General features: G+C 38.2%; 4 protein-coding genes across 4 annotated transcripts; 3 read left to right on the top strand and 1 right to left on the bottom strand.

Moving 5' to 3' along the window:
- LOC107615017 (uncharacterized) lies at positions 1-1,725 on the top strand. Its single transcript, XM_016317138.3, has 2 exons — positions 1-1,230; positions 1,347-1,725. Exon 1 carries the CDS (start codon positions 240-242, stop codon positions 1,107-1,109), a length of 870 nt encoding a protein of 289 aa, XP_016172624.1. The 5' UTR covers positions 1-239; the 3' UTR covers positions 1,110-1,230; positions 1,347-1,725.
- Positions 1,726-3,170: 1,445 nt separating this feature from the next.
- On the bottom strand, positions 3,171-14,877 carry LOC107618025 (lipase class 3 family protein). The gene is made up of 14 exons (XM_016319947.3): positions 14,301-14,877; positions 11,319-11,428; positions 10,451-10,513; positions 10,167-10,356; positions 9,394-9,498; positions 9,172-9,302; positions 8,484-9,051; positions 7,617-7,682; positions 7,387-7,463; positions 6,461-6,733; positions 5,647-5,971; positions 5,413-5,562; positions 4,630-5,166; positions 3,171-3,594 (listed from the first exon to the last, which is right to left on the bottom strand). The coding sequence occupies exons 1-14, from the start codon at positions 14,556-14,558 to the stop codon at positions 3,406-3,408; spliced, it is 3,042 nt and encodes a 1,013-aa protein (XP_016175433.1). The 5' UTR covers positions 14,559-14,877; the 3' UTR covers positions 3,171-3,405.
- Positions 14,878-19,052: 4,175 nt separating this feature from the next.
- LOC107615016 (uncharacterized) lies at positions 19,053-20,665 on the top strand. The gene is made up of 2 exons (XM_016317137.2): positions 19,053-19,668; positions 19,752-20,665. The coding sequence occupies exons 1-2, from the start codon at positions 19,053-19,055 to the stop codon at positions 20,663-20,665; spliced, it is 1,530 nt and encodes a 509-aa protein (XP_016172623.2).
- Positions 20,666-20,668: 3 nt separating this feature from the next.
- Positions 20,669-21,648, top strand: LOC107615015 (uncharacterized). Its single transcript, XM_016317136.1, has 2 exons — positions 20,669-20,750; positions 20,828-21,648. The coding sequence occupies exons 1-2, from the start codon at positions 20,669-20,671 to the stop codon at positions 21,646-21,648; spliced, it is 903 nt and encodes a 300-aa protein (XP_016172622.1).
- The last annotated feature ends 560 nt before the right edge of the window (positions 21,649-22,208 follow it).

Genomic DNA, 22,208 nt, shown 5'->3' on the forward strand with positions numbered 1-22,208 from the left:
GCCAAGTAGGTTCTTTTTTTTTTCATTCCTCCTTCTCTCGCTACAAATTTCGAACCACAAATATTACTCTCTCTTCCATTCTCATCCTAAACTCTCACTCAGCATTCAGCAACAACACAAATCTTCTTCCCCCTTTAATTCTCTATTTCGCATCTTTAAATTCCACAGTAGGCACGCACGCAACGCAATAGGAAAAGCATTATATATAGATCACAAGAAAGAAGGGATTTGATATATAAATGAAGTGTCAGAAACACGTACCGGATTCAACCAGCGACATCGGCGTTTGTGCCACTTGCCTCCGGGAGCGCCTCCAAGTCATTCTTGCGGCCCAAACCCAAGCCCAGGCCCAAACAGAGGACGAAGACGAGGACCAACCAGCAGAAGCTCTCGCATCTTCAGACCACAGCAACAACCAATCGGAAAAGAACGCCGACGAGAAGAAAAACCCTCCGCCGATCAATGCTAACGACTTCGACGGACGGAAGGACAATGACAACGACAAGGTAATATACAGTACGCCGCAGGTCGGACCGCCATTCTCCGTAACCGCCACGGAATGCGACGGCAAAACGCCGAAGAGGAAGCTTGGAAGGTTTTGGAACCCTACGAGACTGTTCAGGACGAAATCAAACATGACGGAAAACTCGAATCGGGAATTGACAACTACGTATCGATCGTGGATGTCAATGATCTTCCATGACAGACGGAAGAACAACTGCGGTGACGCCTCGAATTTCCGGCAATCTGATCGAGAATCGGAGGGTTTCAGCAGCGAAATCGACGGACACGATCGGTCGTCTTCCACAGAGAGCAGAATCTCTCTGGAAACATCTCCGAAAGGCCGGAACCAGGCGGCCCCAGCACCTGCGCGACGGTCGCGATCGTTACAGGCAGGGAAGAGGGTGTTTAACTGGAGGTTATGCTTGAGCCCGTTGGTTAGGGCAAATCCCAACCAGCACTTGGTCCATAACCATAAAGGAACACTTCAAGAAACCGGTTCCGTGGGTGGTGGGGCCCAGAAAATTAGATTTATCTCGGCAGCGTCCTTTAGCTGCAGCCGATCGAAGAAGCTTGCGGATATTGGAAGAGTCGCCCGCAACCGTTGATTTCTTTTAGGGCTCTGTTATCAGTTATAATTACTTAAAAAAAATTATTATCTATTAATTTCTTTGTGCAGTTTGATTTTAAGCAACAAGAATATGTGCATTTTCTATTAACGAAAAGGAGGTGAGTTGAGGAGGAATCATTTGTCAATTTTTTATTTCTTATTTTTTTGAATAGCTTTTTGTCGTATTCAATAGGCACTAAATCTTTTGAGTTTATTTTGTTGGTTTATTCAATAGATTATTCAAAAACATAGTTTGGCAAGGCAACAGCCAAACAGAGTCCAAACCAAGTGAAGGCCAAGCAAAAAACGCAAATTTCGTTCTCCAAAAGGCATCTCTTGGACCTCTTTGCTCTCGTTGAATACATTTACCAACTTCCCCATACAAAAGATATTAACCGTTGAAGGTTCATGCCTGTGCCTTTTTAGAGTAAATAATAATCTTAATCCTTGGATTATAAGCATCAGTTACATTAGTTCATGGAATTAGAAAGCTATGTGTAAAGACTCCAAAAAGTCAAAATCATACTTTGTCCATATTAATTCTCATAATATATAGTTAGTCAAGATGTCAAATTACTCTCTACATATAGAATTGATTTTTGTTTGTCTTTAAAGTGTTTGATTTAAAGTAAACAACTGGTTGAAACTTTAACGATTGATAAATAATGACAAAGTGCAAAATAGTATGAAATATGAAATATCCAATAATCCAACACGTCCTTCATAGTCATCGCCATTGCTAATGTCCTGTGAACGAACACCATCGCCTTCTACTTTGATCCTAGAGGCTACAACTCTTCGGAGAACTCGGCGAAGACTGAAGCGTGTTTTTAAATCAAACCTTCACACTCTTGTATCACTAAACTGCTTTGCAGAACACAAAAAAGCTTCTTTTAATTCAAATTTGAAACATTTCTTCTAAAGTGCAAATTTTGATATACTGAATTTTCCACTACCACGTTTCGAAGACATTTTGACTAATAAATTTAAAAATTAGTTACTTTATATATAGATTAAACTACCATTTCTACTCATCAAAATTTTAAACACTAATAAATCGATCAATGAATAAAAGAAATTGCCATTTCTACTCATAATAGATAGTTATGTACAATAAAATTATCCGAACATTGAGAAATCACTTAAACTCTAAATTACCCTTTTTCCTTTTCCAACCCTCCCTTTTATTCTTTTTATGGATTTCACCATTTCCTTCGCCAATACCACCACTGCCACCAACGTAAGCCCCACCTTTGGAGACAAAGGGAATTCGGCGACGCATTGCCTGCCGCTAGGGACGGGATCCCGTCCTCAATGCCTTCCTGCGTCACCTCTTGGTAGAAAGTGTCCCACGTGCACCACCCGAAGAAATCCGCAATGCTTCACGACCTTGAATGCGCCGTGGACGATGGCAAAGGGGTCAGTGTCGGCATTGATAAAAAGTGTGGCTAAACGACTTGCCTTGAAGGCATGCTCTGAAGCTTCCTTTAATGAGAGGGAAGAAAACGGTGTAGATGATCTGGTTACTCTCGTCACCCTCGTCAGATTCGAGATGGAAACCGTCCTTGTTCTCAACAAGAAAGAACTGAGTTTTCAATAGAATATCTCTTCCTTTGTCTCCCATCTTTTGAGCCATCCACCATAGCTTGAAGCGGAAGGAGGAAGGTGGGATTTATGGTTGGTGTCAGTAGTGGTGGTGGTAGTAGTAAAGGAGATGATGAAATTCATAAAAAGAATAAAAAGAGAATTAAAATTTGAGAGATGACTGTTGAGATTAGAATCAAGAAAAGAATAATTTGAACATTTTTAAGTGATTTTTCAGTGTTAATTCTATCATTCGAAATCATCTTTTATGGATAAAAATAGTAGTTTTTTTCATAAATAAATTTATCAACGTTCAAAATTTATCAACGTTTAAAACTTTCAGTAGATAGAAATGATAATTTACTCTTTTATATATAAAAAGAAACTAGTATAATGCTTTAGTTTATTTTGAAACCATCTTATTTGTTCCTATCAAATTTCTTCATATCAAGCCTCACAATGGCACTAGCAGTCATAAATAATTTATGGATCTATACTTGAATAAATAAATAATTAATTATATGTTGCTAGTAGCAAGGAATTAAATCTTGCCCACAAATAAGTCTCTTCCTGATTTCACCTTTTTTTCCCTTGAGGGGGATTAAAAAAAAGAGTCTATTCTATCTTATCTAAACAAAGAATGAAGTCCTAGCAACAAACATTTGAACACGGCAATCACCAACTCACTGTCAACAGAGGAAATTGGGAACTTAGGGCTTCCTCAGGGCAGATGCTGCCCCCATTGCAATGGCAAGGACAATGCCAAGACCAGCACCAACAGATGCACCCACAGCAGCAGAATTAAATGAATTCGCCTTAGCTCGAGTATCTCTACTTGCATCACTTGACATTGCTTGTTCTCTTGCCAACTCCAACATAAGTCTGTCTCTGGCAAATTCCTGCGCCAAAAGAATTGAACAGAAATAGAATTTCTCATTATGTACTACTGTAACAGATAATATTTGTAGTGTGATGAGCGAAAATTGAACCCAAACGATATCAGCTGATAGATACTTCAATTTTTATAACTGGTTAAGCCACTGTAAGGGATGAATATATATCAGATCAAACAAATCAATAGTGCTCCATAAAAGAAATTCAAACAATCAAGAAAGCCAATTAGAATAAGTATTTTTCAATACACACCATGGTGTATTGTTGAATATTTTATTAAAATGAACAAGATATGAATGCTTTGTTCACATATTAAACGTCATGTATGTTAGTAAATTATACTGAATCTGTGACATGGATGGTTGATCTAGAATATTAGCAACATAGGTCTTAATGGACATTGATTTTATTCATGTACATCTAAAATAAAACTGTTTCCTATTCTAAACCAATTATTTCAAGAATGTTTATTTTAAAAACAGTTTGGTATGATGAATAGCATGTTTAAACCAGAAAACTGGGGAAAATATAATTAGAGACTTGACTACACAAAGAAAAGGCCTCCAGCAAAGGAACCAAGATAAGGACTCCAGGCCAATAAAACTGGATTACCTTTCAAAACCTGCCCCGGGCCCAATAAAGAAAAATGGGGTCATCATTTACCCAACAGAATGTCATCATATGCTTAGTAACAATTACCAAACAGAAAGCATCTTCACCTCATTGAAGCAGCCGGAGAACATCAGCAACTCGCTGGATATTGGAATCATCTCACAGCCTTTGGAGGACCTTGTTTGTTTTCCTCTAAAGCAAAGCTTATGGGTTTTATTGTTTGTTATGCATTTTTTAATTTTGATATTTTGCTTATAAATTTTTAGTTGCAGGCTTATGAATATTTGAAATCCAACGGAGCATGAAATGCATTGTTCTATGATAATAACATTTATATGAAAGGCAATTCACAAATATAGAGATACTACTAGTATTACTCAAAACAAAATAAGATAAAACTATGAACCACAAAATAAAGATTTCCCCACCTGTAATGAAGACTCCTCATGACTGCGAAGTACCCGGTGGATTTGTTTACAAAGAGAGTCGACACCTTCAACTGGAAGAACTATCTCCTTCCTCTGGAAGGGCCTTTTAACAAAATTAATAGGAGCCAATAAAAGCTTTTGAGGACCCATCTTTTTAACAGAATCTGCATTGTTTGGATCCCATGATAGAGTGGCCCCAGCAAAACCAGGCATAACATATGGACAGGAATTTATAACTTCGGTTGAGTTAGGAGATGCTTCGTAAGCTTGCAAAACAGCATTGATCGCTACCTTTTGAAGGTGTGCACTAACTGCAAATTTATTTGTTATTGCGAGAACCCATGGAATTCCAAGAGACTTGGCCTCATCCAAGAAAAGTGAAAGGACAGGCTTTGGTTGAGAGCTGTTTGAATTACTATATCGAGGTATGCTATGGGATAGGTTGTGAACAAGAACAATTAAATCTGTCTTCCTACTTAGATCTCGGATTCCAAGCCACAAATCATCCCTGAAGCAAGAAGTTTCCTTGTTAAGTTCCTGCAAATTAATTAAGAGAAATGAAAATTTAAATGAACATCATAAGGTACATTTCATTAATTTAAATGCACATCCAGAGTTTACTAGCAAGTGCAACCCAGCTCACTATTAAATCAAACATATCAACATCCCAACTTTTCAAATCAATCATATATATCCACACTAGTGAGTACAAAGGAGGATATTTTGAAAGGAGAGTAATATTTAAAATTGGAAAGCAACCGACACGAAAAGAAGGTTGGTTACCTGCATATTTACTCCAGAGGAATCACAGTAGCACAAACCACCAGCAATACCTTCCTGCACATCAACATCCAAAAGTGCATCCTCTATGGAGGGAATGTTGGATTTACGTTTATTCAAGATTGCCTTTAAAAGAGTAGTTTTACCAGCACCCTGCACATTAGACAACTCATACAACTTATAAGATGATAAATAATAAATTATATCCAGAATGATCCCAAAGCAAAATTGTCATACCTCCATCCCAATTAATCGTACCCTACGAGTTCTGATGTGAACCTCTTTAGAAACCGTTGAAAAATCACTAGTGCAGAATATTGAAAAGTTATTTAAACTTTCCGGACGGATAAACTTATCCTTGTCAATGGGTGCTAAGTTCCTAGCAAGCTCAGAATCAACAGAAGTGAACACGGGCAACAATGAATCTAACAAAGTTTGATGCTTTGGTGGCCTTCTTAGTGGAGCACCAACTAATATTCTCATCTTCTGTAATTCCGGCTGAATTCCTTGATTTGAAGAATACTTTGGGGCAGAAGGAAAGGACTCAACTGAAGTCGAACACCTAATTAAGATAAAAATACACATTACATTACCTATAGGACCATTGAAGTTAATGTTTAAGAAATAAAAACATTTAATTAGAAAGTTGTTGGGCACTTCACAAACAAATCCACCACTCCATCCTATTTCTTTAATAGAGTGATGTATATTATAAATACTAATTAGGGTCTTTTAAAGATCAACTGGGAAGAATAGATATCGTGCACAAGTATTCAGAAGTGTATTATTAATCAAATGAATAAAGCCACAGACTCGTGAATGGCTTGTTGTCATAGCAATTTAGCAATTGATATGCATCTCTACAGAACCTTTAGTGAAATATGGAAAACCAATTAATTTATCCGTCATTATCAAAGTAACTCTTAATAATAACATTATTGAATAATTTCTCATGTGTCTGCCCTTGCTCCCACCCCTCCAATTCGTAAAATTATATATATACATGTTATCAATAAATTTTGATGTGTCACAAAGTATAGCATGTCAATACCAGTTACCATTAACTTGGGCATGAACCAATGTACAGAGATGCAACCCAAAACCAGTAATATCAACTTTTAGAGGTTCTCCATTTTTTGCTCCAGGCCCATCATCCCATCCGAGAGGAACAATTGTAGTTGCAGTGCGAATAACAGGAGACTCAACTATATGCCCGAGCTCCACAGTCCCTGCAGTTGCAAGGCCAAGCCATTGTTGTAGATGAGGAAACTGCTGCCATTGCTCAATCCCTAGGAAATTTTCACTCATACACAAATCATAGATTCTGCAACAAATGGAGGAGGAAAAGGATTATTTTATCTCAAATAACTTCAATTAAACATGTACACAAGCAATTTCAAATGCTTCAACAACCAATCCTTATTCTAGTTGGTGACTAGGTGGGGATTCAAGGAGCTAGAAGCACAAAAATTAAAAAGTTTATTCAACAGAGATGACCATTATTAGAATTAAATGGATTTAACACAACTCAATAGTTAGCTCATATGGTGAATGTTAACCCAATAACTTGTAAAGGCTATTTAGGCCCTATCCCTATGTGATGTGGTGAGTCCTGTACAAGTAGGACTAGACATCTGGTGTATAAAGTTTACAGGACTAGACATCTATGAATGCCCCATTAACAACCATAGGACAAGCCCCTAACACCACAATCAAGTCGATCCAAATCAAAGGCTTCGATATCATATATGAAATGAGTGGCCTTAACCCAAAAACTAGCTTAGTAGCTCATAGAATGAGGATTGCCATAACACTTATAAAGGCTAAGTCTTATCTCTAAACAATGTGAGACTCTAGCAGCCATTAACAAGTTCTTTGAAAAATGGGGGAATGTGGTCATTTAAAAGTAATAATTTTGGGAACATATAAACATAGTTTCAAATATATATAACACGACAAGTACGACTAGTCAAGTACCTTTGGAATCTAGATCTATATGATTTCATTGAATGAGATTGTAATCTTTCCCTCAATTCCGTAATCACTGATTTGACCTGAAAATGTCTTTGCCAAAAGAAAGCAAACAAAATGAGAGAACTTCCAAAAGTGTATTTATATATAATATAAGGTTTAAATACAAACTATCATCCAAAAAAAGGCAATGGAAAAATATCATGGATCAATAAGCAATGAAAGGAAGCTCATACCGATGTCAGTTTTGAGTACTCCGCACCTGATAGTGACTCTACTGAGGAATTTCCCAATAAATAAAGCTGTTTACATGAAACCATTTTTTATCAGTTAAAAATTAATGAGAGGGGAAAAAAGGGGAAAGGATAAGCAGAATATAAAAATAAAATTGCATGGTCATTGATGGAAACAGTTGACTGTAGGACATTTTACTCTTTTTAATTGATCCTACTCATTCAAACAGCTTTTTGTAAATACAAATATATGAGAAATAAAAAAGGCTTGATCATTAATGTTAAGCTCCACATTGCTTAAGAACAAAATGTCCATGATAGCTTCTAATAGAAAACTTGGGTAGCCCCTCTTTGAGCTATGTTTTTATCTGGAGCTAAACATACAATCTTAATTTGATATTAAAGCTTATCCTTTGATCTTCCCTCCCTCCATTCTAACATAAGCCTTCAGGCTTCCCCTTTAACCATGCACATAAACTCATGCTTCCTAGCTTTTTGCTAGTATATATAAGCTACAGGATGAAGATTTTCATATTATATAAAGGCCAATAATTCAAAAGTAGGAACTTACAGCTACTTCCTACTTTTTCAAAGTAAATGAGACACAGAAACACTACTTTCACACCAATCATAGAAAAGATAGAGCAATGGCGGGAAAAATCACATGAATAACCAAGCCAAGAAAGCAATAAAAACAAACATAAGAAAATGATGGACTGCTTAAATAACAAACCCCTCACATTAACATGCCCAAGTAAACAAAATAAACTATACAAATTTAAATTTAAAATAAAAAATAAAAATAAAACTTCATCCTTAGTTACAGCAAAAGAACACTAGTGGAAAAGAATCATCTCTGATAATATCTACCTGTCCGAATGGCACATATGAAGGTAAATATGGAACTCTGCGCCATTTTCTTTCGTCTCCAGTTACAATATTGCCTTTTGTATTTGTTTTTCCATTCTTTGCCAACTCCAACGAATGTTTGTCACTGTCTGGAAAAGGCTTGAGTGATATGCCATCAGAATCCTCTTGTATTTCAAGTGATTGTGGTTCAACTACTTCCTCCTCAATCAAAGTACTAGCAAGAGAACCAGTCATTGAATTTGTTTCAATAGAATTAATTTGTCTCTCTCGTTTACTAAATTGTCTCAGTACGGATTCTAAGGGTACCAGCTTTGAGAGTCTCCAGAAGGATTTATGCAAAGGACCTACCCCCAAAACCAACTGCTCTCCATCATTCTCTTTCGGCTTCCCTGAATCTTGGCCCCTCTTTGATGATAATAACCCATTAGTTTCATTTTCAGAAAGCACTGACTGAGGCTGAGCATTATTATAATGGTGGAAATAAGCAGGAGATAAAATACGAGGAATCAAATCTTCCGGGATGCAGTAACTCTTAAAATAGTGCTGCCAACCTTTTCTATTAACATAGCTGCAAAAGGGGAAAAAAGGAAAAGAAACCAATGAATATTTTTAAGTTTTCATGTTTCTAAAGAGAATACTGCAGCTAACCAATTTAGACAAGGAGTAGAAAAATACAGCGAAAACATACTCCTTCAGAGCAGCATTTCCTACAGGAGGCTGAGAAAATGTTATACATTTGATAGAGACTTTCTCATTTTCCTTTGATGAAGATGAAGCAGCAACTACTCTCAAAATGGCAAGAGTAGCTAATGCGGCTACCTGTGTAGAACATCAGGAACTTAGCATATGCATATTGTTCAAATGCATCTACACCATTGTTATGAAATCTAGATGGATTAATCATACTTACAGCTCCACCAAGTGAATGACCACATAAAACAAGCTTGCGTTTCTTCTTTTGAGCAAGCCTATACAATTCTAAAGCAGGTATTCCTTTAGCACGAGCCAAGAAACCCTAGGAGTGAAACCAGCAAAATTAATAGAACCTAAGGACACCATATTTACATCTATAACATTAATTAACATATCACAGTATCAATGACTAAAGGTTGGACCATATCCTTGATTAAAAAATACCTAATAACATAAATAGTTGAAAAGAATATAACATACCATGGTGATTAAGTAATTATTAATTGACCATATTACGCAGCAATATAAATCATAAATAGCCTATAAGATCTAAAGAAGTAAACCTTGAAAAAAAAAGGTAAGTGGTTAAATGAATCTGTAGACGCCATACTCTTCAGAAATTCCAATTGAAAGTTGCAACTGAGTCCATGTAGTTTCAAAAATATTTTAAATTGGGTTCCTTACAGGCTCAAAAGGTAGGCTGAATTCAACGCCTCACAAGAAAATATCAGAATTAAGCACATGTGATATATCACATATTCCTAGACTAACTCAGTTTCTAGTGCTCATTGATCAATGTCTTGGTTACATTATTCTTATTTAATTTAATATTGAACATGCTATAAACTTCTGTATGTGTGGGCTCATAAATGCACAAAGTTATACATAATTCTATAGAGAAGTTTACCTGATCCCTCACCATTGAAGAATATAAGAAAAGAACCAATCAATAAAAATAAAAATAAAATTGATAGAAAACAAGCATTTTACCCTATGAGCAGCAGGTTTAGATTTACTATTTATTTGTTTAGGCCTTGACTCCAAAGGGTTCCACATATATTCTTTTCCATTTAAGTTTTCACCCTTATCAGATTCAGCATGTGCACATCCATCTGCCGCCTCAGGAGCATCCTCATGGAAGATCGCACCTTGAAGTATATTTGCATCAGCAATTACATCCCTATCAAGAAAATATAAAGGTATATAAAAATCATTCTCAAGAAGAAGTACTGATTTTTTAAAAACTTACACAAAAAATCCCTGAAATAACTCACTTATATTGTTTTGTCCCTATAAAAGAAGCAAATAAAGTGTCTCCTGCCTCAGCCAACAAATACCTGAAACAACATAATCTGTCAAATAACAGTCCAACACAGCTTAAACCAGACACTAATACAATCCATTTTGGAAAGAAGTGCATACAAAAACATGTAAGCACAATACTACCTTGAGGAGAGACAGGAGGGGGGAAAAGGATCTAAGTGGTTATCAATAGATTAATTGCATTTATTTGAAATATCTTTTAGGTACTTGTATATAAACATTCATTTTTAGCTTGCTTCTCCCTGTAGAAAACATCTTAGTTTAGTCCCTATGTATTTTTGAGGATGAGTTTTGACTCCCACCAAAGTAAAATCACTGCCCTGTGACTTAGAAGCTACAGGTTCAAATATTGGAAAGAGCCTCACTGCTCAGGGGAATGAGGTTCCATAAATCCATCCTCCTCAAGTGCCACCATCTAGCACTAGGGCGGCCTACACCTATAATTATTTTCACTTCTATCTCAGTAGTCATTGATTTTTCACCATTATAATACCGAAGCTTATCATAAAGTTATCACGATGCATAAACTTAATGGACGCATAAGGGTCAACATGAAAATGTGTTATATAAAGAACTCCACCAATGAGTGTCACTGCTTCCTAACAACCTCGTCCTTTATGTCCAAATGTTCAAATATTAGGTTAAGGGAAAAAAAGGTTTCTAGTTGCTCAAGAAACCGAGGATGAAATTTTCAGGAAGAAAATAATAGAAACTTCCAATGTTCGAATATTTAATGGCATTTATGAAAATAAAATTAGAAGAATTCTATTAAAGGCAATGATAATTCACACGAATAAAGTTATATAAAGACTAACATACCTATGAGGAACATGATCTGACGAAGGTTGCACCCGTTCCAACGCAACAATATGTCCTCCAAAATCAGCCTTAAATTTATTTACAGCTCTAATCATCTCAGTGGCAGGTCTCTAAATTATAGGAAGTCAGACATAAATGAGAGTAATTAACTTGTCGATTGACACTAGACATAAATGAGAGTAATTAACTTGTTGATTGACACTAACTAACTAAATTTCATGCAAGCATAGCATACATATACTCTAAGTGAAGTTTCAAAGTAGCTTCGTGTTTATGCAAGACCTAAGGCCATTTAGTATGGTGAAAACTCTTATTTAGTTCCTACTTTTTCCAACATATTCTCTAATGCTAATCATGGTTATTGAGTCACGAGTTCATACAAGTCGTTTGGCTGGTTATTCGAATTGTCTTCACTTCTAAATCAGACGATTCGGCATTAGAATCACACTAATACGTGCTGGAATCGTGAATCACAAATCAAAAACGATTCCCGGTGGCACTAAATCGTGAATCACACGTTTGAAGTTCATATGCAAAGTTCGGCAAACAGGTCAAGAAAACCCGATGCTCACTCTAAACATGGGCTTTCTCTTTTTTTTTTTTAAGAAGAAACAAAACACTGAACACGGTGGGTTGTATTTTAAATATTTAATGTCTCTCTGCACCACAAATGGTGCATTTCCATTTGTTTTCCAGGGGAAAAAAAAAGTACAGTGCCTTTTATGCATATCAAGATAAAATCCAACAAGTATTCTGAGTCAACTTCTCTTCCATACTTTCTTTTTTATCTATCTCTGCACATTATTACTTGTATATTTAATAATTAATTTTTTAAGATTTTATGCCTTCTGTGAAATATTTGTTGACGATGATTTTGTATGTTTTGAGCTTATACATGACTTTGGTGATGTTTTTATGTTATTGGTATCATGAATTTTTTGTTCAGAATACTATTTGTTTGTGTTATAGTATACAACAACAACAACAAAGCCTTATCCCATTAGATGGGATCGGCTACATGGATCAAACAACGTCATTGCAGCCCTATCATGTGTTATAGTATATACAATGTAATTTTGAACCATATCCCTTAATCTTACTATTCGATATGATTTACAATTCAATAATTACCCTTAGCATTCAATTTAAGAATCGCGATTTGATAACTTTGATGCTAATTTGCACTTAACAAAAAATACTACATATACCTATCTAGCTTTTATTACACTAATTGACCTACCTATCATTACAGAATATAGATCATATACGGTAGCAAAAATTAGGTTTTGGCTCTAATAGGATCCAAAGATCTTGCGACACAGCTTTGGTTTATGCTGTATTTTGCTATTTATGTGGTAGACAAGAATGTAAGAAGTTTTCATGATTGCTTTTCGAATGTAGACTATATTTGAGATAGGGTCGCTCTTTTGGCTTCCGTTTCGTTCCCTGATCATTGTGTGATTTCTGGAGTGCCATTATCTAACACATTGCTGACTCAAAGCCCATTCTCTGAAATCCTTTAAAATAAATTAAAAATAAAAGGTGAAAACTCAGGTACAGTCAACTTCAGGTGAAGTTGATAGTTGAGAGTCGTTAACTGATTTGACTGATTTGACTAAATTTTCATCTAACAGCTCTCAACTATCAACTTCACGTGAAGTTGACTGTACCTGAGTTTCCACCAAAATAAAAACCTACAAAAACTAGAGACTTCCCATTTCTAGAAAGAGAATAAAGCAAACAGCATAAACCAACACAGAAAAAAGCTAACCAAACTTCACCACCCTCCCATTTCCTCAACATAATCATTTTAAATCAGATAAATAAACCAAAAAAAAAAAATTCAAAATCTCCCACAAAGCTGAAGCCAGGCCTTCTACAGCTATATTTGGATTGGTGGTTTGAGATGAGTGATGAGCTCAAGGCAGTATAATGAGCATCCATTGTTTGGATTGGTGGTATAGGATGGTGGAACAGAATGGGGCAGAAGGAAATTTAATCGGCCCCATACTTGGATTGACAAAATTAGGATGGAGTGGAATGATTACTAATGGAACAGAATCCATTCAATTAAATCAAAACTTTAATTTTTTGTTCTTTCCAATACAGGAGGTTTGGGATGGAATTAAGTTTCATTCAAACAATGGAGAAGAATAATTAATCTACTCCTCTGGACTCCATTCCACTCTATATCTATCATCAATCCAAACTTAGCAAAAAATGAGGTTTGCGATCGAATTGAATCCATCTATTCCATAAAAATCCTCATATTTTTATCCAATCCAATTTTGAGTGTTTAGAGGGGAAGCCCATTTTATATAAGACAATATTAACTCAATTCTTTTGAGCTCCATTCACCACTACCTTAAATATTACTCTACTCCAGTTCCTTTTGTTTTTGTTTGGGTATTACCACTCCCTTAACTTCCATCAATCCAAGCATAGCCTTAAGGTAGCATTAGGCTCATGTCCTCGGATAGAAAAAACAGAGACAGTAAGATGGTAAAGACAAGTCTCCCACGTCCCTTTAACTTCGGACAAATAGAAGGTAGTTAAAAATAATCTGAGATATGCCTCTGGTGTTCTCTATTTTGAAAATAGAGAAATTATCTTTCCCAAGATACTCTTGTCCCCAATGTCTTTGTCTCCTCTGTATCAAAATGTTAAACCACACACTACCTAAATTATCAGAAAAAATAAAACACAGCTCAGCTCTCTCGTGCAACAGAATGGAATTACTTCATCACTAACTATCCAACTCCATTTCTAATTTTGTCTATTGCGCTATTTCCCATTCCATCCCAAACTACTAACCAACATACCCTTAAATCCTAATTGAACCACAATTTAATACCATTGTTCAACAACAACAATACTTAGTGCAGTTCACTGCATGGATTAAACAATGTCATGCTATGCTATTACAAACAACAACAACCGCAGCTAATTACTGAGTTTCATATGCAGTGAAAAGAAAACTACCTTGTAAACGCACTCGGAGAGAACCATGCAACAAAGGAGATCCTGCAAATCAGAGACGGAATCAGCCTTAAGTGCGAGGCAGAGATCATGGAGCTGCTTCCGGCGCCGCTCGTACTCCTCATGGATCCTCTTCTTGTTCTCCCTGTGGCTTGTCCATGGCCACTTCATCCGCCATTGGAGTGGTCCCCACGACACCTTCATCAGCTTCGCTCCCTGGTCCCTGATCCACGGCTCCACGCGGCTCTGTATGAACTCCATTGCCGCGAGGGACAGGATAGCTTCTTGCGGATTTTGAAAGAAATAATAATCAATCAATTGATTCAATACAATGATAATCCATGTTCCTAACCTAATTGAAATTTAACGAGAAAGAAAGAGAATAAAAATCTAGAGTTGGGTTTTTGTTTGTGTGTTGAGTTTAGAACAAGGGAGGGATAAGGGATAATTATTATAATAATTATTATAATTTTGAAATTAGATTTGGGCGTATAAAATGGAGAATATGCGGGAGGTTACGAAACGGAATTGTATGTGACGTAGACTGGGGACTGTCACAATCACATTTTTGGGGTTGTTTGGTTTCTTTTTGAGTTCTGGTAGTTATATCTTCTCTCGTTTGATTGGAAATTGTTGTCCACAAATATTTGATTAATAGAAACTAGAAAGTTTCGGTAGATTCATTCCGCTGCACGAGTCATTCGATACGGACATACGGTTTAAGATATGAATCTCAGGTTTAATGACTATTTTACTATTTTTAGAGAGAATTTACATATCATTTGCGAAAAATTAATATATGATATCAGATTTAATGAATATCTGCGAGAATCTAGGGATTACTTGCGAAAAGAAGCCTAGCTATTTTCCATGAAATCATTATAAAGAATGAAGATGAGGTGTGATTAGAGTTTGAGGGTGACTAGGTTAGAATAAAGGAGCAAGTTAAAAATTTTTAGGATTTGGATAGTTTTGCGGCTCATTTTTTTGCAAATGGAGAAGCTCATGGTGTAACACCATGAAATGGAGCCACACCAAAAATGTTCACTGCTATGGGTTTAGGAGAAAAACGGAGTTAAGCCCCACTTTGGTCCCTGAGATTGACGAGTTGCACCGATTTAGTCCTCCAGATCCCAATTGCACCAAATTAGTCCCCCAGATTCGAAAAAATGCACCACGTTAGTCCTTTCCCTATTTTCCGTCACCGGAGGTCTGACGCCGTTAGTGACTTGGCAAATATTGCCACGCTGGACACGGTGGAAACGGCGTCGTTTGTAGATTGGCGCTAAAATCCCCCTTTGAGCGACGGCGTTTCTATGCAAAGGAAAACAAAACGTTGGCCTCTCCCTCGTTGTTCTTCACTCTTCGTCTTCAACCCCTCCATGACTGACACAGAGGAAAAACGTCTCTCCTCCGTTAGTCACTGAAATCAGGAACGACTAAGCAATAGGATTCCGGAGACTGCTTGATCGCAAGAAAACATTGAACAGTTGTGTGAGGAGGGACTTTGCTGCAACAAGGAGCACCGAGGTTAGTGAAGAATTTAAAAATATTTTTTTTCAAATTTTAGGGAATGCGTTGATGGTTGTTGATCATAGTTTATTGCTTTGTAAGTTATTTTTCCATAAAGTTTGTAGTGGAATTTGGGCTAGGGTTTTATTTGGATGTTGTCTGCAACTGTTTTTTTGGGGTTTGTCTTCATGCTCTGTTCTGATGGTGGATAAATTTGTTTTATTTTGATATATGTTTCTATAATGTATGAATGTAGTTGATGAAAAGTATGTTAAAGGGATCATTGTGTGGAACTGTTTCTGAAAAGAAATTTTTGTTAATCATGCAGATGGATGTGCACTTAGATATAATGTTCCACCATGGGGGAAAATTTCAGAAAGATGAAAAAGGGATGACTATATATTCTCCTGATAAGAAGGCATGCGTTGGAGACATTGATGTAGATACTTTAGATGTTTTTTGGGTGAGAAATTATTATAAGGAACTAGGATATGATAGGATAGGAGAATGTTGGTAGCATGTGCCTGGGAGGAGTTTAGAAGTTGGGTTAAGAGCTCTGAATTGTGATGATGAGCTGAGAGAGATGTGTTTCATGGGTGAAAAGAATGAGGGGCTGGTTGATGTTTACTTTGAGCATGCAGTTTCAACACCAGAAATTCTTGAGGGAAATGAGATTGTGGAGTATGTTGAGGGTGACCATGATGATTTGAGAGAGCCTAGTGATGAAGATGACCATGAACCCCTACAAGATGTAACCCCAAACCCAGCTAATAAACCCACTACCCCTACTGATGAGACTCCATTCACCAAGAGCACTGAACCAATGCATAATACCTCACCACCCAAGACCACAGAACCAACAGATCCTGGTGCTAGTAACCCAACAACCCAAAACAGTAATCCTACTACCACACCCAACTCTAATCCTAGCCAAGCTACTACTGCAGAGCCTATTACAACTACTCCTCCAGTTCCCCCAAAACTGAAACCCAACTCAAATGTCAACCCAAATCAGAAAGCCAATACTACCTCATCACAGAAGGCCACTGCCAACCCGAAGAATGCCTCTAAGCCCAAGCCCAAGCCCAACAAAAATTCTGTGTCTAAGCCCAACCCAAAGGCAAAGCCCAAAATCAGAGCTAAAGCCTATTGCACAAGGTCTGCTTCACAAGTGAGGACTAGGAAGCAACATGAGAAGAAAAAAGAAGTGCTGGGGTTGTCTTCTTCTGAAGATGAACACACCACAGAGGACAGTTCATATGATCCTGGGAGAGATGATAGCTCAATTGATGATGATGTTGTTAAAAAATGTGAGACCAAGAGGAGAGAGCCTGGCTCGAAGCATGCACCTGCTGAGGGACTAGCAAAGTCTAAGAGGAAGTTTCTTAACGATGATGACGCATTTAGTTTCACATATCAACCTCAAAATTGTTGTCCACGTTGAATTGAATTTATGTCCTACTGAAACAGGATCCACCTGCGAGGCCATCAAAGTTGCAGACAAGAAGGAGGTCCTCCACACCACCATCAGGCTCGATTACTGTGGATCCACTACAAGGAGCAAGCTCAGCCACATCTTCAAGACTGGCCAACTTCCTCAAATTTGTCCCAACACCTGGCTTCAAGCCACCAAGGAAGAAGAAATGAAGATGATCCTCTTTTTGCCTATTTTGGATGAAACTTGACAGCTTTTTGTAAATGATGCTTTTTGTTTTGTGGCCTGAATTTATGACAGTATACTTTTAGTATATCTGAATAGATTATGACAATCATGGCACTCTGTGGCCTTTGACTAAGGTGTATTTTGTCTAAACAGTTGTCATTAGTAAGGCAGGATTATTGTTACTTTTGTTAAAACTTATTGATATGGATATTGATATTGTTACAATTTCTTCCAGCTTCAAGTATGCTACTTCACATGCATTTTTTTGCAAATTCTTTCAGCAATTTCATTGAATGACAGAAAACAAATATGACATCTGAGAAGAAAAATTTTACTTTCTTCTAATACACTTCCACCCTGAATACAGAAACACAAACTCATCTTCAAGCTTTAACTACCAACATAAAACCCACAACAAAAACTACAAACAAAGCCAAACCTAAAATGTACATTTTTTGGGTTCTAATTTCAGCTTCTATCTTCCCAATTCTCCAAGCCAAATCCACCCTAACTTGGTCACCATCCACAGTAGACATTACCCTTCCTCTCAGGTCTTCTTCTCCAATGTCAGCCCAGACAAACAAACCACACCACCTCTTACCATTAACATTGTAGTTAGGGCACCCAAAGAAGGCTTGTTAGGGTTAGCCTCTGTTGTGGACCACCGAAGAACAGGGCGGCACCCACACCCACACCACTGTGGAACAACCGACCCTCTACTTCGACTGGAACTCCTACTGTTGGACCGCATGGAACTCTGGCTCCTACTTGCAATCATGCTGGTAAACTTGGAAGGGAGCAGGAGACGAAGAACCAGAGAGAAACGGGTAGAAGAAGAAGATGATGGGGTGACATGGTGAACTTAGGTTTTAAAAGGGGGATAAGGACTAATTTGGAGCAATTTAAACTTTAGGCCACGTCATACAACCGTTACTGTGTCCAGCGTGGCAATATTTGCCAAGTCACTAACGGCGTCTGACCTCCGGTGACGGAAAATAGGGAAAGGACTAACGTGGTGCATTTTTTCGAATCTGGGGGACTAATTTGGTGCAATTGGGATCTGGAGGACTAAATCGGTGCAACTCGTCAATCTCAGGGACCAAAGTGGGGCTTAACTCGAGAAAAACGTAGCTTTCGGTTTTCATTCACTAGCATTTCTTTTTTTTTTTTGTTTCAGATTAAACAAAACGTAACTTCCGTTTTGCTTTTGAATTTTTTTTTGTTTTATGAGAAAATCAAAAACGCAACTTGCGTTTGTTAGAAAAGTTTTATTAATTTTTTTTAAAAAAGTAAAACGTAGGCTACAATTTGTCATATGAACTGTTCAAATTTTTTTAAAAGAAGAGAAAACGCAGGTTGCGTTTTATTTGGGCCTAATTTTTTTTTGAAATGTACAAAACGCAGCTTACGTTTTGTATGCGAAATAATATTTTAATAAAGAGCCTTACATATAAATAGCTAACACAGCTAACTCCAACTCGCACCTCACTTCTCTTCTTCACTTCTACTTACATTCTCTTTTCTTGTATCTGATGCTTGTGAGATTTTTTGGTTATTAGAAGGGTAAAAAAAGTGAGAATATGGAGGATATTGCAAATATACGAGTGTATTATAACGGTGAGATTATACCGAATACACACGAAGGAGTGAGTTTTGTTTGTGAATGTCCATTTTCATTTGCTATTCCATACAGCACGAGTTTTATAGAGTTGCAAAATGGTCTTTGTGTGAACATACAAAGTCACATTTCGAAAAGAGTGAGCAACATTTTGTATAGGAATCCTATGCAAGTATTTGGTGGACTGATACAGTTTCAAATAATGTCCATCACTGACGATGCAAGCATGCAGCAGATGTTCTATATTTATCGACAAATCCGATTTCACGTGCCGGTGATAGAGCTGTACGTTGAGTTTGAACAGCAGTCGGGGATGGGTACGGTCGGCGACGAGGTCAATGTTGATGAGCTCGGGGATATAGATTGGGAAGAAGAAAATAATGACAGCGAAGAGGAATTCGAAGCTAACTATGAAGTCGATGACGAAAATGATGACGGAGACTTGGCAGGCAATCCGGCGGTGCAGAATGAGGCAGATGCCATTGTAAGCCAACACCCGTTTGGTGTGCCGTCTTTTATGCGGACTCTAGATCTCGAAGCCATGCATGCCCCGGAATTTCCTGAGTATGCGAATACGGGTATGTTATGATTATTAACTCAAGTGTCCTATAGTGCTTAATTTATTTACCTTGTTTGACTGATGGTGGTGCGCATGTCGTAGGTGAAGGCAACGTTGCGGCGGAAAATGGCGAGTTTAGTGTCGGAATGGAATTTGGTTCGAGAGAGTCGGTGATATCTGCAATCAAAAGCTACACCATCTCTAGAGAAGTTGATTACACTATGTATGAGTCTGAGCCGCAGACATTCTATGCGAAATGCAAGGGGTATGGTGCAGGGTGCGACTGCCTTATCCGAGCTAGCTTGATTCGAAAAAAAGCTTGTTGGGAGATCAGGAGATACAATGGCAAGCACACGTGCACCATGGGCACGATTTCACAAGATCATGCCAAGTTGGACTCAGACACAATTGCAGATGCCATTAGGCCGTTGGTCGAAGCAGACCCCTCGATAAAGGTGAAGTCTGTTATTGCAGAAGTTCAAGGCAGGTTCAACTACATTGTGACTTACCGCAAGGCTTGGTTGGCAAAGCAGAAAGCTGTCGCAAAAGTTTTCGGTGATTGGGAAGTTTCTTACCAGACTCTGCCAGTATGGTTGAAAGCAATGACAGTGAAGATGCCAAGGTCTCATGTTCAAATTAAAACGCTACCCGTTTACCGTGAGAGTGAGGAGGTTCAAGGTGTAAGAGTTCTTCACCGCGTGTTTTGGAGCTTCTATCCGTGTATTGTAGCATTCAGACACTGCAAGCCACTGGTGCAGGTTGATGGCACGCACCTGTACGGAAAATATAAAGGTGCACTTCTGGTAGCGGTTGCACAAGATGGGAATCAGAACATTGTGCCTATTGCATTTGCGATTGTCGAAGGCGAGACGGCAGACGCATGGGAGTTTTTTCTAACTAATTTGTGGAGATATGTTGTTACCATTGATGGTGTGGGTATTATTTCTGACCGCCATACCTCCATCGACGCTGCAATAGCTCGCAGTAACGGTGCATGGTCACCACCAAGGGCGTAGCACATGTGCTGCATCAGGCACATCGGGTCCAACTTCTTAAGGAGGTTCAAGGATCCATATTTGCATAAACTCGTGGTGAACACAGGTATTTCAACTCGCTGTTCTGGTTCTATTCATAGTAAATTGTGGCATCTGCTTATGATTAAATGGTTTGTTCAACAGGCTATTCTAGGACGGAGCAGGAGTACAACAAAAACTACCAAAGGCTTAAAGAGCGGGGTAAAGCATATACTCAATGGTGCGATGAGATCGGTGTTGAGAGATGGGTGTTGGCATTCGATGGTGGTCATCGTTGGGGTCATATGACGACAAACTTGGTAGAGTGCATAAATTCTGTCCTGAAGGGTGCACGCAACCTTCCTGTGACTGCCCTTGTCCGGTCAACTTTCTATCGGTTGAATGAGTTGTTCACTCGGAAGAGTACCAAAGCTCATGAGCGTCTTCGCAACGGATACACGTATTCAGAATTCGCAACGAAGAGAGTTGAAGAAAGCTTCCGACGGGCAGGAAACATTGTGGTCAACCGGTTCGATAGGCGCAACGAGATATTTGAGGTTCGCAAAATGCAAGATGGTACTATTTACACTGTTAACCTTGCGCAACGACACTGCGACTGTGGCCATTTCCAAGTCAAGCGACTTCCATGTCGCCACGTGCTTGCATGTTGCGCCAACCAGCGTCTTGATTGGCAAGCGTACATGCACAATGTGTACAAGATGTCTGAAATTTGCAAGGTGTACAGAGGCGAGTTTGTTCCAATGGGTGACCCATCTACGTGGGATAGATACGAAGGAGCGAAGGTGATCGCCAACTGGACATTGAGGCGCGCGACAAAAGGAAGACCGAAGTCAACCCGCTACTTGAATGAGATGGACTCGCGTGATATGCGTGGTCCTCGCCGGTGCACTATATGTGGACGCGAGGGACATAGCCGCAGCCAATGTCCTCAGCGTGCAGGTCCAAGCTCCGCTGGAGGTCATTAGTGGTCTAGCTTTTCAATATAACTTTGTTATTACCTACTTCAAAATTATATGCTACCTTTTTTTGTAACCTTGTCATTTACTTTAACCTAGTTAACAATTTATAATAAATAAAACTTTTAACCTCGTTATTTAATTTTTTAGTGAATAAACATTTCGAGCCAAACAGAGTTATACGAGAACAAAGCTAAATATGTCAGAATAATAATACTGAACAGAAGTTTCTAAATATAAGATACGACACTAAATACAAATCTGAATACAACACTGAATACAAGAACAACTGCAACAGACTACTTCCTCGGCGCCTTCTTCGAATACAAGGATGGGGTGTATTTGTCCGGAGGCGCAGTCTGTGTCCGTAGGTTATATGGATGACCCTGAGACACATCGGCATCCAGCCCACTACCAACGTCAGGACCACCAAAATCTGTCACGCTCGCACCACCAGTGTCATACAAACCGGAGCCACTCATCCCCGGAGCACTCGCTCCACCAACATCATACCAGTGCTGCAAGTCGTATCCCAAGTCTCCCTCTTCCTCTTGCGGGTACTCATTCAA

The sequence above is a fragment of the Arachis ipaensis genome, chromosome B9 (genome assembly GCF_059453495.1).
Source record: "Arachis ipaensis isolate K30076 ecotype BB chromosome B9, ASM5945349v1, whole genome shotgun sequence".
Taxonomy (NCBI): Eukaryota; Viridiplantae; Streptophyta; class Magnoliopsida; order Fabales; family Fabaceae; genus Arachis; species Arachis ipaensis.

Bases quoted from the DNA above. Each gene is read 5' to 3' on its own strand.
- LOC107615017 (XM_016317138.3), top strand. From the start codon at position 240: ATGAAGTGTCAGAAACACGTACCGGATTCAACCAGCGACATCGGCGTT.
- LOC107618025 (XM_016319947.3), bottom strand. From the start codon at position 14,558: ATGGAGTTCATACAGAGCCGCGTGGAGCCGTGGATCAGGGACCAGGGA. The intron at 10,357-10,450 runs GTGAGTTATTTC...TTTTCTTGATAG, and splicing joins ATAGGGACAAAACAATATAA to GGATGTAATTGCTGATGCAA. The intron at 5,167-5,412 runs GTAACCAACCTT...ATTAATTTGCAG, and splicing joins CCTCTGGAGTAAATATGCAG to GAACTTAACAAGGAAACTTC.
- LOC107615016 (XM_016317137.2), top strand. From the start codon at position 19,053: ATGGAGGATATTGCAAATATACGAGTGTATTATAACGGTGAGATTATA. The intron at 19,669-19,751 runs GTATGTTATGAT...CGCATGTCGTAG, and splicing joins TCCTGAGTATGCGAATACGG to GTGAAGGCAACGTTGCGGCG.
- LOC107615015 (XM_016317136.1), top strand. From the start codon at position 20,669: ATGTGCTGCATCAGGCACATCGGGTCCAACTTCTTAAGGAGGTTCAAG. The intron at 20,751-20,827 runs GTATTTCAACTC...TTTGTTCAACAG, and splicing joins TAAACTCGTGGTGAACACAG to GCTATTCTAGGACGGAGCAG.